Source organism: Cyclopterus lumpus, chromosome 7 (genome assembly GCF_009769545.1).
Source record: "Cyclopterus lumpus isolate fCycLum1 chromosome 7, fCycLum1.pri, whole genome shotgun sequence".
In the NCBI taxonomy this organism is placed as follows: domain Eukaryota; kingdom Metazoa; phylum Chordata; class Actinopteri; order Perciformes; family Cyclopteridae; genus Cyclopterus; species Cyclopterus lumpus.
The window spans coordinates 1,925,741-1,943,211 of record NC_046972.1 but is presented as its reverse complement, the minus strand read 5'-3'; the positions used below and the strand labels follow the sequence as shown (position 1 = coordinate 1,943,211).

Genomic DNA, 17,471 nt, shown 5'->3' with positions numbered 1-17,471 from the left:
CACCAGGAGGCATAGAGTAGAAAGAGAGACAGAGAGAGTCACACCCCCCAGGACCTCTTCTATTTTACCCGTTTACCAATTAAGGCTCTCGCGGTGGAGGACAGAGGAGAGAAAGAGAGAGACCGAGGAGACATAGATAGAAAAGAGAGAGACCGAGGAGACATAGATAGAAAAGAGAGAGACCGAGGAGACATAGATAGAAAAGAGAGAGACCGAGGAGACATAGATAGAAAAGAGAGAGACCGAGGAGACATAGATAGAAAAGAGAGAGACCGAGGAGACATAGATAGAAAAGAGAGAGAGACCGAGGAGACAGAGGTAGAAAAGAGAGAGAGACCGAGGAGACAGAGGTAGAAAAGAGAGAGAGACCGAGGAGACAGAGGTAGAAAAGAGAGAGAGAGACCGAGGAGAGAGAGGTAGAAAAGATAGAGAGAGACCGAGGAGACAGAGGTAGAAAAGAGAGAGAGAGACCGAGGAGAGAGAGGTAGAAAAGATAGAGAGAGACCGAGGAGACAGAGGTAGAAAAGAGAGAGACCGAGGAGACATAGATAGAAAAGAGAGAGACCGAGGAGACATAGATAGAAAAGAGAGAGAGAGACCGAGGAGAGAGAGGTAGAAAAGATAGAGAGAGACCGAGGAGACAGAGGTAGAAAAGAGAGAGAGACCGAGGAGACAGAGATAGAAAATATAGAGAGAGACCGAGGAGAGAGAGGTAGAAAAGAGAGAGAGAGACCGAGGAGACAGAGGTAGAAAAGAGAGAGAGAGACCGAGGAGACAGGGGTAGAAAAGAGAGAGAGAGACCGAGGAGACCGAGGTAGAAAAGAGAGAGAGAGACCGAGTAGAAAAGAGAGGAAGAGCGTCTCTGTTCCCCCCCTCTCCTCTCCGCCGCCAGCACAGCCAATCCACCCTTTTTCCCCCACCGGGACTGCGCGTGGGGAGGGCGGTCCGGGACGTTGGTGCAGCACACACACACACCGGCCTCACACCGACCGTGTGACCGAGAGGACGCAGGCTGCACTGAGCGGACCGGAGACTCCAGACTCCAGACTCATGTAAGTGGATCTTGTTGAGTGAGTGACACGGTGAGCGCGTGTCTGTCATGTATTCTGTCATCAGCACTAACGGTTCTCATTAGGCGTGTAGCCTCCCATGACGTCAGAGTCTCTTTAATGCCGCCACATAGTTACGCGTGGGACAGTTTGCCCGCGCGGTGATGATGTAAAGCGGCACGAGCTCATCCAGCCATCTCACTTCCGACACCATGAAGTTTGTTCATGGGCTCGAGCACGAGCAGCGGCGGCGGACTGGAGCATCTCTCCGGTGTTACAATTAGGGTCTCCGCACCAAATAAGGTAATAACACACTGACTGCGCTGGAGCTTTTGACCAGCGGGACATGGCCGCTGACGCCCCCCGCTGGCTGGCCGACGGTCCTCGTTCATGACACTGCGGGTCTTCTTCCTTCATAGAAGCTTTTTATCGTTAACGACTTACAGCCTCACATTCATACAAGTATTTAGCTTGTTGCAACTTCTGCTATATGACATATGACGTTTCTGATCGATCAAATGACAGAGCACATATGGCACAGTGCCATACTATATGTAATACATTTCAAATAAGGTAACTTGTTGTAATTTCTATAGAAGCAATGATGTTTAAAGATGTGTGTCTATATAGCCTATGCATTTACTGTATACGTGTATATATGTAACGTTATATAACTATATGCAAATATATATTATAATAATGCCAATATTTATAAAGCGCTTTTCAAAACAAGTCGCGATGTGCTTGACATACGTGAAAGAAAAAAAAACATATTTCCTGAGGTTTTGTTTTTGTACTAATAGCAGCACCCTTGCAGGCTGATATTAACCTCATCATGGCAGACCAGTACTGTACTGATAGTAGTATCATTGCAGGCTGATACTGAACTAATTATAGCATCATTGCAGGCCGGTACTGTACTAATTGTAGCATCATTGCAGGCAGATACTGTACCAATCATAGCATCATTGCAGGCCGTTACTGTAATAGTAGCATCATTGCAGGCAGATACTGCACTAATTGTAGCGTCATTGCAGGCCGGTACTGTACTAATAGTAGCATTATTGCAGGCTGTTACTGTACTAATTCTAGCATCATTGCAGGTTGGTGTACTAATTGTAGCATCATTGCAGGCAGATACTGTACTAATAGTAGCATCATTGCAGGCATATACTGTACTAATCATAGCATCATTGCAGGCCATTACTGTACTAATAGTAGCATCATTGCAGGCAGATACTGTACTAATAGTAGCATCATTGCAGGCAATTACTGTACTAATGTAGTATCATTGCAAGCCGGTACTGTACTAATAGTAACATCGGTGCCACGAGCCTACTCTGACACAACACTAAAATAAAATAGCCTTATTGGTCAGTGTAAAGCTCCTCTAAATAGAAGCAAATGTGAACATCTACACATTAGCCATTATTTCATGAACACATATGAAAACATTAGTGATTATTCATAAATAAAACGAAAAAGGACCGAATTGTTGTCCAGAATGAGACCAGATTACAAACAAAAGGGTGATGACAAATAACAAGTGGATACATTTAGAAAAGCAAGAGTGCATGTGAAACAGGGAGGAGAGAAAAAGAAGCAGTGGAGCTAATTCAAAGATTGGAACTGGAAGATGTAGTACCATATAAACTCACTAGGGGGAGCCCGATGACTAACCAGAGAGGCCAGTACATTTGATTGGCTGGCTCTTTATGTCCCTGCCCCCGTGTTTTGGCACATTCCATTGAAACAATAGGCCACTCCGCAGTGGATATCTCACCGGTTTTCTCACTCTTACTTCCAGGCAATACGTTGTTGTGCTTTCTGAAGTTCAGTTTGAATCAGAACCCATGGATGACCCTTTTACTTCTTCTATCCTTTGTTCCTCACTTTACAATCAATCCTGCTGCTGGTAATCGGTGCTGCTGTCCTTCACGGCCTCGATCAGCATCCACTGTCATCATAACCGTTTTAATTAGGGCCATAGCCTGTAAACTGTTACACATATGTAAGTAATGAAGGAAAATTACTCCAAACTACCTAAATGAGTTTTCTATTGTTTTAAATGACCCAGGTAATGGAAAAGCATGCTGGTACCGGATTGTATCTGTGTGTGTGTGTGTGTGTGTGTGTGTGTGTGTGTGTGTGTGTGTGTGTGTGTGTGTGTGTTTGTTACAATTTTAGGGCTCTTTTATTGGGGTGTCATTAAGGCTGAGGGCTCCAGGGTTGTTATGGGGTTGAGGGGCATTCTTAAGATTCTCCCTTCACCAGACACACACACACACACACACACACACACACACACACACACACAAACACACACACAAAGCTCAAGGCTACAGTGTGGCTCCTGGCACTAAGCTCCCTGTTTAATAATAATAATAATGCATTCTATTTGTAAGGCACTCTTCATCCAAGAATCTCAGAGTTTTTAGTCAGAAAAGCAGCAGAGTCCAGCTCTCCTTCTGTCTTTACAGTGACGGCTGTTCTGTTACTCCCATCAAGAAAGTTAGTTTTTTGTATCTAGTCATTCCAAAGGGGCACTCCAGCTGAAAAGTTATGGAATAATAGATTTACAGAACACTCATCAAAAGGGAAGCACCAGAGGTGGAGATATCCTGACTTTAAGCCCCTATATGAGTATATGAGTCAAGTTTAAAAAAGGCTGGATCCTACAATTCCCAGAATGCAACTCCATGCCCCCAGTTTATAACACAGGTTTTCTGTGCAATATTTGACGTGTTCAGACGGAACGCAAAGCAAATGTAAAACATACGGAGATGAGAGGGAAAGGAAGAGAGACAGAAAGAAGCTCTGAGATCAGACTGATCAGCTGTCACACAACACACACAGCCGATGAGCACTTTGCTCGCTGGCTTACAGATGATGTTGGTACAGTCTATACATTGGCTGTTTGGGGCGAATAAACGCACACTGTCAGACGTTGGTGCCCCCCCCCCCTTCTAATCACCTTCCCAGGAGCTTTATGTTGTATGACAACAGAACAGAAGTTACAGTGGAAACATGTGCAAGACATCTGGATTATTATATTTGCCACCTCATCTACCTCATTCAATCAACATGTGTCTATAATGCACTGAGGAGGACTTTTTAACACATTATTATAAAGCTAGCCTCAAAAAGCTTTCAGTGAAAGTGGAGATAAATAAAAAATGATTACCTTGGTGACATTCTGAGAAACTAGCTGCCATTTGTCCGTCATACTTAGAGTGTGATCTCATTTGGCTGGTTGCTGGGTAGGCTAACAGAGGAGGTCGACATTGTGACCTCTGCAAAGATCAGGCTGCACACACTGTGACATGACTCAAACACACAAGGAGGACGTCTAGTCTCTCTGACAGTGGATGCACAGATGAGCACACGGTCCATGTTCAAAAAGTTGAAGAAAGCTGAATGCAGACCAACAGAAACAAACATATCTGTGTGACCTTATTGGGGAGTCGCTACTCATATATCTCTGGATCTCACAAATATGTATTCCTCTGCTCCCTGGGACTCATCAACAATGAGCATTAGATGAGCTCATATACTCACAGGGACCCGGACCATGGGGCCTTGACCTCTGTACCTACGTCTACTACAGTGCCACCTTGTTTCTACCGGCTCAGAAAACAACCCCCCTGCAGCGTAGTGCCGCATATTTGAGTTAGAGTTTAAAGTCAGAATTATTATTATTAAGTTCAAGACTGGCGTGTCTCAGCAACACTGTGGCACCAGTCTAGTGTTAACGTTAGCCAAACTGTGTCGACATTTTGAAGCTCTAGCAAACTCATTTAGAAAATCTAAATCCATCCGACCGAAGTGCCCACTTAGGAGACAGGCAGTGCAACTCTGACTGTAATACGTCAGCTTGTACTATCCAGCATCTTATAAGACACATCCCAGTGTCCATATCACCGACATGTTCACCCCTTTAGGCACACTTTCCATTTGCCTGAGGCAATTACCCTTGAATTGGGGCCGACTGTGGCTCAGTGGCGGTTCGATCCCCGGCTCCGCTAGTCCATGTCGATGTGTCCTTGGGCCAGACACAAAATGTCTCCCGTAGCTGTTCTACTGTGTGTGGATGTGAGTGCTGTAGAAGGTCCAGAGGTTCAGCTTTGTGATGTTAAAACAAAAGGACATATTACATTTAGACAAAAAGACTACATTAACATTGAGGTTTAAAAATAGAAGCTACATCCCAAAAATAATTCAGATAAATGCAAGCTGAGGCCATATTGCACACCTGGTTTAATATATTAACTATTTTAAGTTTACATTTTGCTCAATGATGCTGTTTTTGAAGTATTATTTGACAATTGCCTCTGCAGTCTGGGGGCGCATGGATTATCTTTTATCTTTATTATTATTACTCAAATACATGTGTCACGTGGTCCTAATCGTCTTTCATAGCGTCCATAGTCTGGTAAACAAATACAAGAAAATCCTTTCAACACTATAAATATGAAGTTTAATTTATCAGACAATGCCCACTAAAACACAATCTTACAGCCATGTTACTTATTGTGTGGAGGCTATCTTCTCGGGTTGAGCTCCACTGTTCCTGCTGGATATGAACCAGGGTGTCATTGAGCTGCAGCTCCTTATAGGAGCATATCACGTGCGTTTCAGCCCGTCCAGAAAGACTCCCTTTCTGCTTTGCCATAACCGCCTACTTTTCTTTGCTAAATATCTATCTCCGGGCTATAAGTCAGTCTCACTCCTCTCCTTCCTCTTTCTTTCCTCTCAGACACACACGAGCGGCGAAGTGAGGGAGAGAAGGAGGGAGCGGCCGAGCAGACTCCACCCAGAGAGACAGCCAGCGAACCAAGAGGCAGCCGAGACCATAAAAATGAGCGCTTCACACCCCCGGCTCCACCAGAGCGCCGCGCCCGCGCCCAACGCTCTTTCCACCGACAAGGACGCCGAAATGCCCGCCACGGAGAAGGACCTGGCCGAGGATGCGCCGTGGAAGAAGATCCAGCAGAACACCTTCACGCGCTGGTGTAACGAGCACCTGAAATGCGTCAACAAGAGGCTCGGCAACCTGCAGACGGACCTCGGCGACGGGCTGCGGCTCATCGGGCTCCTGGAGGTCCTGTCCCAGAAGAAGATGTTCAGAAAGTACAACCAGAGGCCCACCTTCCGCCAGATGCAGCTGGAGAACGTGTCGGTGGCCCTGGAGTTCCTGGACAAGGAGAACATTAAGCTGGTGTCTATAGGTGAGTCTAAGGGTAATGAATGTGAGCAGTCTATTGCACCTCGACCTCCATTCAGGGGCCCCCCTCTCTGTGTTTCGCTTTTCTTGTGGTGCTAAGCAGCAGCTCAAACTGGAGTGCATGTCAACTAGGTGGCAGTCTATGTATGCCTGCAGGGTCGAACAAAGTTGCCCAGTAAAAAAATATAATGAAAATAAAACCAGTCCGCTTGTAGAGAGAGAGGTAAAACCCCACTGGAGTGCAGGGTTCTGCTGTGCAGCGGTGTTTAAATAAGGGTTGGGGACATTACCAAGTGTTTTCAGGCGTTTCCCTGGGGCGGAGGGCTTTTGTCTCCGGCGGTCCACAGTTGAGGTGGGTCGTTTTGGGAGGAGGGGTCTGACTGTGCAGAGGGGGCCCCAGGCTCTCTGTGTTCCCCTGCCAGCTGGGCTAAACTTTGTGGGCTGGGATTGGGCCTAGTTTGAGCGGATCACACACACACACACACACACACACACACACACACACACACACACACACACACACACACAAGGCTATTGTCTGTGCTCATGTTGTGCAGTGGGCTGTGGCTGGATCTCCACAGCATTAGAGAGGACTTTCTGGGTTTCATGGGCTTTTCCTGCACGTAGCCTCGTACCTCGTACCTCACAACGTTTTGCAACTACTGCAAGTAAACTCCTGTATTTGTTTTCCTGCTGAACTGTAATACAGAACAAGGAGGACCTAGCCTTCTTGTGTTCATCTCCCCATATAGAATAGATCGCCCCACTCCAGTGAATGAGTGGCACGCTCAAGAGGGTGCTATCCAATCTAGCTGTTAATTTGATTCATAGTTGAGATTGCATGTTCCTTCCCGATACCTGAACTTGTGTGTTGGTCGATACAGAGTAGCGATCGGATACCAGAGCGTTGCCGCTTTACTGGAGAGATTTTAGCGGTGTGAAATGATAACTTTTTTTCTTGCTCCGGCTAACGTTACACTCTGCGAGCACCTGTCGGATGGGCACTGTGCATGAGGCACATCCAGCTGATGATGGAGGTAGCTGAGTAGTGAGCTATCTCTCTTCTTTCTCACATCTGCTGACATGCTCAGTACCAATCAGGCGGGAATCAGTACTGTTGTTCCTGTGTAATGTAAGTTGGCTGATGAATGAGCTGATGACGTGATATCAGATCGGTGAATAGACTCACATACTCGCGGTACCCGATACTGGACCCAGTCTACATAAAAGTGACTAAGCCGATTAGATGTTTGACCCTGTCCACACCTGGCTCTCTGAGAAGACCTTCATCAACAGAGAGTCTGTGGTTGGAAAGAAAGAAAGAGGTTTATGGCCGAGCCAGTGTGAATCAGACATGAGTGAGTCCCTGTCATCCCCTGCTGGGGGAATGTCTGGCTCACTCCACGGTTTCCACCTCAAACAGGCGACAGAACTGTTCTTGCATCATGTCAAATACGATTGCACTTCAAACTTCATCCTAGCATTCAGGGAGAGGTGAAGCTGCTGAGGACGGATCACATCATGTACACCATGAGTATTCAGGGCATTGCACTGGGGTCCCAGTGAGCCATCCTACTCAGCACTGTCTGTCTGTGCTTCCAGCTGACTCACCCTCATCCTAACTGCTCCTGTTGAGTCATTTAATCTGAAGATGAGAAAGCAGCCAGCTCTCCTCTTTTACTTCCTCCTTTCATTGCAGAAAGTGGGCACACCCAGCCAGCAACCCTTACCACAAATTACAAAACTGCCATCACTGCGCAGCATTGATGCACGGGGGCCCTCCCTCTTTCTTCGGTCTTAAGCTTTTCAACTTTTCTGACCGTTGTGGACCTTGATGTTCATACCTCTTTCGTTTCTCCTTTGCTTCATACGCAACAGTACCCAGTTTTACACTATCATGAGTTACTTTAGACAAGCCAGTCATTTTCTCCATCCAAGAGGCCACAGTGGTGGAGTGTAAAAGTGGACTAGAGGTGCAAACAACAATCCTGAATAAATATTGGTGATTTATACTCTAAAATGTCTGGAAAGAGTAAAAAGTGTCCAGTCAAAAATTGACAGCTTGAGGTGACTTCAGGCCCAACGTTTACAATTATATTGAACGGATTTGACAAGCTGGGACCACCAAATGTTAGGTATTTGTGAAATAGTTCACATACCCCCAGTAACATAGCCCCACTTGTATTTCTTACACTTTGTTTTGTATAAATTGAACAAAGAAGATATATTGTGTTAATTAATGAGCTTTATAGATGTTGACAGGTGGATTTTGTTGTCTTTAGTTTGGAGAGCTCAAAGCTAGATGTTTCCCTGTTGTCTTTATGCTACACTAATGCACAGACTTGAGAGAGGTATCATTCTCCTTATCTAACTCTCAGAAAGAAAGCGAATAAACACGTTTCCCAAAGTGATAAACTATTGTTTAAAATGATGAATTGAATATCAAAATGCTAAATGGTTGAATGCACTTAAGTCGCTTCTTCAGAGGGGCTATCGAGTCTAGTGTCATTCTCAGTGAGCCTGCTGCACTATCGACAAGATGATCGATCTGGGACGGACTAAAGTTAGCACAGGAGTTCTCCTTCACATTGAGACGTGGTATATGATCAGACACCGGCAGCATACACATGATTACTAATAAATTCAGGTCAGGAGGCGAGATGTGAAATAAACAGAGCTGTGGTGTAACTTTGTACCTGGCGGTGCTTAACCTGGAAGCAGAGAAATGCAGGTTGAGAGACTCCTGTGTGACAAGGACTCCTGTTATATTCCTGAAATAACGAGATAAACAAGCTCACAGAAGAAGTTATCCTTGTTTGCTCATCTAAGGTAGTGTAACGTGAGACTAACTTTATTGAGATGTGATAATATAATTTTTCTCTTACAACTGGAAAAAATGGAAAGCAATAAAACGCATCCTCGACATATCCATTTCAGTACAGTACGGTGGTTTTGAAGCTCAAGTCTCACCTGCTGTGTTGTGGCTAATGTTAACAAACTTTTTGCTATTGCTGTGTAACTGCCACAGTTGAGTCAGTAGAAGTGTCTAGAACTTACATTCTTTCTGCTGCCCATCAGGGGGCGACAGCTCTGGTTGCAAAAAAGTCTTTTTTTACTGTTTTAGCTCTCTCGCTCTTATCGGTTTAAGCTAAAATTATTTTTCTCAGAGGTTGGTGACCAAAACAGAGTTAAAAGGAGAGTGACTATTGGACTTCCATTCATCAGGTTGTTAGGAACACGACTCCAAATGAATGCTAATATTGCTATGCCTGTGCTGGATGTGTAAATAAGCCATTGTTTGCTAAAAACTTTGCCATATCATTTTATAAGATGATGATATGACAACAATGTGTTTACAGCCTGTTTGCAGGTTTAAACTAGGTCCCTGAGTAATTGACCCCTCGTAACTGGCCAATCATAACGTAGCAGTGGACCGCTCTTACCAGGTAACGACAACCCTCCGGGTTAAACGTTGTGTGATAGTGACACACTTGTTCCCAGGAGACATTGGAAGGAGGTATACGTTTCTAAAACATTATGTTTCTACTTAAAAACCTGTGCAGCTAACATTAGCAGAGTACGTTAGCACACCACTAACTAGCGTTAGTACGCTAGCTACTATTGTAACAGTGAAGAAAGACCTACTCGTACAAGTGTTGTTCATTATTCAATTCAGTTTATTTTGTATAGCCCAAAATCACAAATTACAAATTCCCCTCAGAGGGTTTTACAATCTGTACACATACGACATCCCTGTCCCAGGACCTCACATCGGATCAGGAAAAACTGCCGAAAAAACCCTTTCACAGGGAAGAAACAGAGGAGGATCCCTCTCCCATGATGGACAGAAGCAATAGATTCAATGAATATGACAGAAATTATGAATAATGAGGAAGACAGGGGCAGGGTCAAGGAGTCAGGGGGCAGGAACCAGGAGCCAGGACCAGCTTCAGGCACAGCAAGGTCCAATGGACCCTGTGAGGCGAGTGGGCACAAAGACTCCGGGGCTATACAAAATAAACTGAATTGAATAGAAGTAGAGTTAGTAATGTGCAATAAAGAGACGTAAATGTATCCATAAGAGAGAGAGAGAGAGAGAGAGAGAGAGAGAAAAGAGGAGAGAGGAGCTCAGTGTATCCTAAAATGGCCTATAGCAGCATATCTAAGGGCTGGACCAGGGCAAACCTGATTCAGCCCTAATCAACACACGCTGTTAAAGAGGAAAGTCTTAAGTCTACTCTTAAATGTGGTGACTGTCTGCCACCCGGACTGAAAGTGGAAGCTGGTTCCATAACTCATTGTCTTCTGTCTCGATCACCACCTGATGTGCTTGTTCACTTTCACACTCTGATCTGTAGCTTTAGCCTCTGTCTATCTTATTGTTCTGTTTTCACTGCTGATTCAGTTTTAACATTGTGATATAGCCTTCAAACACATATTGGAGAACTTTCTGTCTGCTTCTCCATTAAATCGCTCTCTCCCAAAAATAGATATGATTTGTGATGAAAAGGGAGTGCATTTAGTGAGTGTGGTAACGTAGCTCTGACAGCTTGACGAAGCAGCAGCAGGGGCGGGGCTTTGCTTTGCCAAGGGTCCATTACAGCAAGAATGCTAAAGCATCCCCCAAGACGTCAGTCGTCATCAGATAATGACTGAAACTGTATAGACCCACTGGGGAAATCTAAACAGAATGTCAAATTAAATCTTAAAGGAAATAAAAGGGTGGGGCAAAGTGAGATAACAGAGTTTGGCCACTCAGTTGGGTCAAAATGGATCACTTCCCGCCCATGCATTAGCATAACTTCCTGTCTGCACAGGCGAAAGAGGACTGGTCAAATGGATACTGAGGATTAGCAGAGTGCGCTTTCCCATTCAGTACAGTGGTATTCAGGCTATTGCATTACGTCCAAGTTGGAAACATGCCCCAACACCCCATCCCTCATGTTCAGACTAAACGAGCACACATAAAGCAACATATTATTTAACTCACTCACAGATATTGTGATTCTTAGGTTAGATATTTCAATAAATTGGCCACTTCACAACATTCTTTATTTTTGGATGGGGGCAGTTGTTTGTCGATTATGTTCCAAGGTTTTATCTCCAAATACACTCAGCCTGGTTGTTTGTTCCAACAGCACGTCTGGTGGGGATCTACTTTGCCTGAATTATTTTTGCCAGGCCGAAAACTACCAATTACTCGGAAACCCAAACTCTGCTCTTCTGGTTCATCGCAGTTCTCTCAGAGGTTTCCAGGAAACAAACAGTTGATCAACGCCGCCTGGTATTTGTTAACACCCCCCCCCCTTCAGTTTGTTCGTTGTTTTATGTGATGCCCGTGTCCTCCTCTCACCTCCTCGGCCTCTCTTAGCCTGCCTTTATACTCGCTGCTCCGACTTTTCCTCATGTTTTTGATTTTTCTCCCTTTGCCTTCAACATTTTGCGCGTCCATCCTCCAGCGGGTGCTGTTGTCAGTGTGGGCTTTTAAAAAATGTCCCACACAGCACTTTTCCATATCTTTAAAAGAAATATATATATATATATATATTTTCTCCTCTTTTCTTTCTCCCTCCCCTCCCTTGTGCTGTCCTCCCTCCGTCTGTAACCAGAGCCCGGGGAATGGGAGGGCTGCCAGGATCCAGTTTGCTTCTGCCCTTTTAAGGCTAAAAAACCAGGAGGAACTTTTTCCAGCGGAGGGAGGAGAGAGAGAGAGAGAGAGAGAGAGAGAGAGAGAGAAGGGAGGGAGGGAGGGAGGGAGGGAGGAGGACTGGAAGGAGTAGAAAGAAAAAGGAGGAAGTGAAGTACCTCCAGTGTGGCTTGTTGCATGGAGTTGGAGAAGGGAGGAGGGAAAGAAGAGAGCTCCAGGTCAATGATTTTCAGCTTTTGAGGCTATAAGCTGAATTCATGTCAGTCATAAAGCAAATATTTGTATAATGTCTTATGGACAATGTTGAGAGGAGAGTCTTGGGGACAATGCTAATGTTGAGAGGCGTCTTGGGGACAATGTTGAGAGGAGAGTCTTGGGGACAATGCTAATGTTGAGAGGAGTCTTGGGGACAATGTTGAGAGGAGAGTCTTGGGGACAATGTTAATGTTGAGAGGAGTCTTGGGGACAATGTTGAAAGGAGTCTTGGGGACAATGTTGAGAGGAGAGTTTGGGGACAATGCTAATGTTGAGAGGAGTCTTGGGGACAATGCTAATGTTGAAAGGAGTCTTGGGGACAATGTTGAGAGGAGAGTTTGGGGACAATGCTAATGTTGAGAGGAGTCTTGGGGACAATGCTAATGTTGAAAGGAGTCTTGGGACAATGTTGAGAGGAGAGTTTGGGGACAATGCTAATGTTGAGAGGAGTCTTGGGGACAATGCTAATGTTGAAAGGAGTCTTGGGACAATGTTGAGAGGAGAGTCTTGGGGACAATGTTAATGTTGAGAGGAGTCTTAAGGACAATGTTAATGTTGAGATGAGTCTTGGGGACAATGCTAATGTTGAGAGGAGAGTCTTGAGGACAATGCTAATGTTGAGAGGAGTCTTGGGGACAATGCTAATGTTGAGAGGAGTCTTGGGGACAATGCTAATGTTGAGAGGAGAGTTTTGGGGACAATGCTAATGTTGAGATGAGTCTTGGGGACAATGCTAATGTTGAGAGGAGAGTCTTGAGGACAATGCTAATGTTGAGAGGAGTCTTGGGGACAATGTTGAGAGGAGAGTTTGGGGACAATGCTAATGTTGAGAGGAGTCTTGGGGACAATGCTAATGTTGAAAGGAGTCTTGGGGACAATGTTGAGAGGAGAGTTTGGGGACAATGCTAATGTTGAGAGGAGTCTTGGGGACAATGCTAATGTTGAGAGGAGTCTTGGGGACAATGCTAATGTTGAAAGGAGTCTTGGGACAATGTTGAGAGGAGAGTCTTGGGGACAATGTTAATGTTGAGAGGAGTCTTAAGGACAATGCTAATGTTGAGAGGAGTCTTGGGGACAATGCTAATGTTGAGAGGAGAGTTTTGGGGACAATGCTAATGTTGAGAGGAGAGTCTTGAGGACAATGTTAATGTTGACATGAGTCTTGGGGACAATGCTAATGCTGAGAGGAGAGTCTTGAGGACAATGTTAATGTTGACATGAGTCTTGGGGACAATGCTAATGCTGAGAGGAGTCTTGGGGACAATGTTGAGAGGAGAATTTGGGGACAATGCTAATGTTGAGATGAGTCTTGAGGACAATGTTAATGTTGAGAGGAGTCTTGGGGACAATGCTAATGTTGAGAGGAGTATTGGGGACAATGCTAATGTTGAGAGCAGAGTTTGGGAACAATGCTAATGTTGAGAGGAGTCTTGGGGACTATGATAATGACGAGTCAGCTACATCAAAATGTTGTCCCTCCCAGTTTTTGACAGAATGTTATTTACAGAACTGAAAATGTAAAATGTACCAAATGGAGACCGTACAGTTGAATTGGGAAAAAAACATTCAACCAGTGAATCTCACCATGACAGTATTTGTTGTGTAAGTGTTCTGAAATGAAATGTTGAAATATGCAAATGAGGCATTATCTAATGGAAACTTTTGGTGAATTTAGGAGAACACCAGAGACTCAAATGGACAAAGCAGTTAAATAAACAGTTGAATGTGTATTTTGGATGTTTTTTCTCCAGTAGTATGACATCTCAAAATTGACCACTGCATGAAAAATAGTGATTTTGTTTCCCCCTTATACTTACTATTTTCAGTTACCACAATATATTTTCAGGAGACATTTACACATTCGTATTAATATATAGCCAGACACTTGAGTTTAAAATCGAGTAATGATAAACAATAGTATATCTTTTTAGCATGAAAAATATATATGTCTAGTTCTAGAATACATAATGTAAAATCCCAGTCACACATGCATGGTGCATATATTATATAAATATGAGGACATCATGCGCAATGGACAGGGAGAGTCCGTCCTCGGGTCCATGTAGACCTGCTGTGCTGTTTGGTGCTTTACAACATCTCAGGACTAATGTGCACCAGATGTGGCAATGCAGCTTGAATATTGTTCTTCCTGCTGGAGCTCCTCTCTGAGCTTTCTCCTCCCTCTCCCTCCCTGAGATGCTGGGATTAGGTCAGGCTGTGGGTCAAGGGTTGCAATGATGTCATAGCGATGGCACATAAGTGGGGGCAGCAGCAACGAGCCAAATAGATGAGTCATGGGAGTTTTTGGGGGCAGATGGAGCATAAATCACAGACATGCACACTCTCCATACGGTAGCCTGGGTTAACTCTGCCCGGGTTGACTCTGCCCCTCGATATCTTGGTGGGGTGTTTATGAGTCAGCGGAGGGGGAGTCTGACCCGCGTCTGTGTCCGTATATGGGCTCAGTCAGGCTTGGTGCGCTGTGGTCTGCCGGGAATGCTTACAGATTCCTTGCATGTTTAGTGGCTTTGTGTGTGTGTGAGAGGTTGGAATCAAAGAGCAGCACATAGACACACACGATGGAACTGGATGGAAACGTCTGACTGCAGTTTCTCTGTCATGAACTGGGGACAATCAACACTTATAATACTCATTAGTTGAACACGGGTTGTTCTGGTTTTGTTGTGGTCGGGCTGCTGGCCACTATGACACACACCTCTACTTCAGCTGACTAACATTCCTGCTGCGAGTGCCAACCTGAGCTACATGTGCACTCCCCCTCCCGTCGTATAACGGCCCTCAGGCAAATGTGTGATATCGGGCTACATAAGTAAAATGGACTTGACTTCAGCTCTCTCGGTCTTCAGGCAACCTTTCTATCTCTTGTTGTCTTTCCTTTCCTATCTCCTGTGTCTCGGCTCGCCTCTTCTTTTCTCCTATGATTCCTGCGCTGGCACTCTGTAGCGATCCAGCTCTGCTGAAAGTTCCCATGGTGATAGTTGTGTTATCCACGGGGACATGTCGTGTATCGCAGAGCTGGTGAGCCCATCTCTCTGTTGGAACACAACCTCAGAAGAGCAGCCCTCTGAGTTTGTAGCTCTGCATGTAAAGCTTTTATTCAAGTCTTAACAGCCTTCTTTTCCAGACAGGGCCCTCCTAACCCCCACCCTTTAGACCCCCATTCATCCCGATCCTTTCCTGAAACTCTTGCTGCAGCTCTGGGACAAACAGCTTTTAGACCCTCGTACTGCTGGCCTTAAATATTCAGTCCACCAACTGCAGCCCCATCACCCTCATGCAAAACAACCATGAAAATAACCCCCTCAGGAGTGGAGCTTTTATTGTTGTTGGAGTTATTATTCTAGTCTAGACATTAATAACTAAACAAATGGCAGGGCTAGCTTCTGGTTGCATCACTCTCTCCTGTGTGCTCTCGCTGAACACAGACAAATGCCTCAACTGTTGGAGCAACCACATGTTGCTAGATGTGTTGGTTGGGTCATTCTGTCGCTACAAGTTTAAATCTACGTATAGTGAATTATCCGCCAGTATTAAACACACAACAGTATTAAAGGCTGCACTAAAACAGAATCAGTGTTTAGATGAAAGTCATTTAAAAGCTTCATCGGCGCAGATTCAGTGCTGTGGGAGGTTTACCAGATACCAGACCATGCTCCAGGACTTCTAGGAATGCATCCCACTCCTCCCGGGAGACGAAGCCATCAGACGTTGAATAACAGACACTCCGATCATTACTTCTGAAACACAGAGGCTGAAGTGGAGGAGTAAAGATCAGACTCTAGTCAACCGTTTCTCAGGCAGTATATTAAATTTTCTAGAAGCGCTGCATCTTTAAACCATCCTTGGAAATGTTGAAATCCCTTCCGGCTTCCATTCTTCTTATCGGACTGAAGCTCTTCTAAATAAAATGATCTGTTTGTCTATGAGTGTGTATGATTGTGGTTATGGTAAGGTAAAGAGGTGGTAACATGACTTAACATCTGTCCCTCCTTTCTCTTCCTCTGGACTCCAGACTCTAAAGCCATCGTGGATGGGAACCTGAAGCTGATTCTGGGTTTAATCTGGACCTTGATCCTGCACTACTCCATTTCCATGCCCATGTGGGATGAGGATGAGGAGGCGGATGCCGGCAAACAGAAGACGCCCAAGCAAAGGCTGCTGGGCTGGATCCAGAACAAACTGCCCGAGCTTCCCATCACCAACTTCCACAGGGACTGGCAGACCGGTCGGGCCCTGGGGGCCCTGGTCGACAGCTGTGCTCCAGGTAAGTGCACACCTTTGTGTTCCTTGTCCTATGTGTGTGTCATGGGTCAGTGGAGGTGAAGTACTAGAGAGTGTGCGTGCGGACAGGAAAAGGTCTGATGACCACCAGCCAAGTACAAAGTGCTAGAAGCTTTTTCTGGAGATGTTCGCATGTCTTTTAGCATCCTGAGTGTCTGCATAGGACAATGATTGACAGCTGCAGATCTGAGGTCAGGTCAGTGGAGGCATCGGCGTGCAATTATCATCTGTGGGCCGGACATTACTCCCACTCCCCATGTTAGACTAGGAATGGGTGGGGACGTTGGTGAAGGAAAGTGAGGCTCAAAGGAGGTTTCTGTTTACACACTCGGGATGTTTGGCATACCTGTGAATCCCTCACAGCCCTGAGCCGGAGAGTCGGCTTTAGTTCCCTCCAGCAGGGTCCAAAAACAACAAACCCTCGGACTCTGAGTCAGTTAAGAACAAGCCCGTTGAAGAACAGCCGCTGACAAACTTTGCCAGGATGCGAGTGTGTGAAGATGACGGAACATCCTAACACACAGTGGGTGGATTCAAGGGCAGACGTTGAAGAGACACATACACAGATGAGTGACTTCACACCTAATTATCACTGCTGCCTGTTCACCTTCAAATAAAGATTAGACGTGCTTGGCATTCTTGCTGTATCTGCTGGGGGGCGTCAAGGCTGCAACGTGTTGGCTGTTACGAGAAGCTTTCAGTTTCTCTGTGTGGAGACGTTCACGTCCCTTATTCCAACAGAAATGCTACTCTGTACTGAAGGCGCTTCACTTTCTGACACATGGGTCAAGTGTTGCAAATCAGTTCCTGGTGCGCCCACTCAGCGAGACAAAATGTGAGACTGTGATTGTGCGTGCTCGTGCTCCTTTCTTTTTGCAGGGCAGTAACACAGAATGTTATCTTACTGTACATATATCCGTGTTCATTGTGTTTTACTAAACGGCTTTAAATACAATAGATAGAACTTGCCTGCCGTCTTTATAATCTAATTGTA

General features: G+C 45.2%; 1 protein-coding gene across 5 annotated transcripts in view; it reads left to right on the top strand.

Annotated features, from left to right (window-relative positions):
* Positions 1-786: 786 nt before the first annotated feature.
* flna (filamin A, alpha (actin binding protein 280)) overlaps positions 787-17,471 on the top strand; it is a 47,884-nt gene continuing 31,199 nt past the window's right edge. For 4 of the 5 annotated variants that reach the window (XM_034537319.1, XM_034537318.1, XM_034537320.1 and 1 more), the window contains exons 1-2: positions 5,806-6,277; positions 16,209-16,460. In XM_034537319.1, coding sequence (XP_034393210.1) covers positions 5,908-6,277; positions 16,209-16,460 — 622 coding nt within the window. In that variant the 5' untranslated portion in view covers positions 5,806-5,907. Of the gene's footprint in view, positions 1,053-5,805; positions 6,278-16,208; positions 16,461-17,471 lie in introns of those variants that run through there. The other variant, XM_034537322.1, reaches the window with a different exon arrangement.